At 38.2% G+C, this 781-nt stretch overlaps 1 protein-coding gene across 1 annotated transcript in view; it reads right to left on the bottom strand.

The window, feature by feature from the left end:
- Nucleotides 1-49: 49 nt before the first annotated feature.
- Nucleotides 50-781, bottom strand: part of LOC113227516 (methionine--tRNA ligase, cytoplasmic) — a 54233-nt gene continuing 53501 nt past the window's right edge. The window contains exon 28 of the mRNA XM_026460453.1: nt 50-561. Within this exon, the coding sequence (XP_026316238.1) occupies nt 448-561 (114 nt within the window). The 3' untranslated portion in view covers nt 50-447. The remainder of the gene's footprint in view (nt 562-781) is intronic.

Below are 781 nucleotides of genomic sequence, written 5' to 3'. Positions count from 1 at the left end.
TCCGGAGGATGTCGAAGCATCCCGAAGGATGCCGAAGCATCCCCAAGACCGCCGAAGCATTGCGAAGGATACCGAAGCATTGCGAAGGATACCGAAGCATTCCGAAGGCTGCCGAGGCTTTTCGGAGGCTGCCGAGGCATTCCGCGACCACCACTAAGCATAACGCAGCTTTATTTTCCAGCTACGATCATTACCATTGAAATTGCAATCGTCACCTAAAAATCCCTTGCCGTCCCGTCCTGTCAGTGGGCTGGCGACAGGCCTAAGAGTGTCTTTTGCATTGCAAGCATTGGTTTAAGACCGTACTTAGTTTAGCGCAAGTGGACATTAGTCATCGAAGCATCGAAATGCTTGGAATTATATTTGTGACCGACCTTAATAAGATCTCTCCTTGCATTATGGAATTAGGACATGCGATGTCATCTTAAGTTAGTTTATAATTAATTATTATTTGGCTTGTAGTGCAGCGAGGCGTTTCTTTAAATCTAAAAGGATGTTTACTTCGGGTTGCCACACGGATTTATCTTTTGTGGAGGCTTTCAATTTGCGTACTTTGTCGCCCTGTGAACAAAAAAGGTTAATAAAATAATTTTGTTTAATTATAATATTCTAATTTATTACCAAAAATGTTGAGCGCTGCTAAGCTAATTGTTGTTATTTTTATATCAATTTTAAATTTAATTTCGTGGAATCAACGGTCTGCTTTTTAGTTTTCTAATATTTAATTAGAAAAAAATATTGTTTTTTATTTTTATTTTTAATAATTAATTTTATAATGTCT

Source organism: Hyposmocoma kahamanoa, unplaced genomic scaffold, assembly GCF_003589595.1.
Source record: "Hyposmocoma kahamanoa isolate Upper Pololo Valley unplaced genomic scaffold, ASM358959v1 211, whole genome shotgun sequence".
In the NCBI taxonomy this organism is placed as follows: Eukaryota; Metazoa; Arthropoda; class Insecta; order Lepidoptera; family Cosmopterigidae; genus Hyposmocoma; species Hyposmocoma kahamanoa.
The sequence above is the reverse complement of the archived record's forward strand: the minus strand, read 5'-3'. Positions and strand labels throughout refer to the sequence as shown.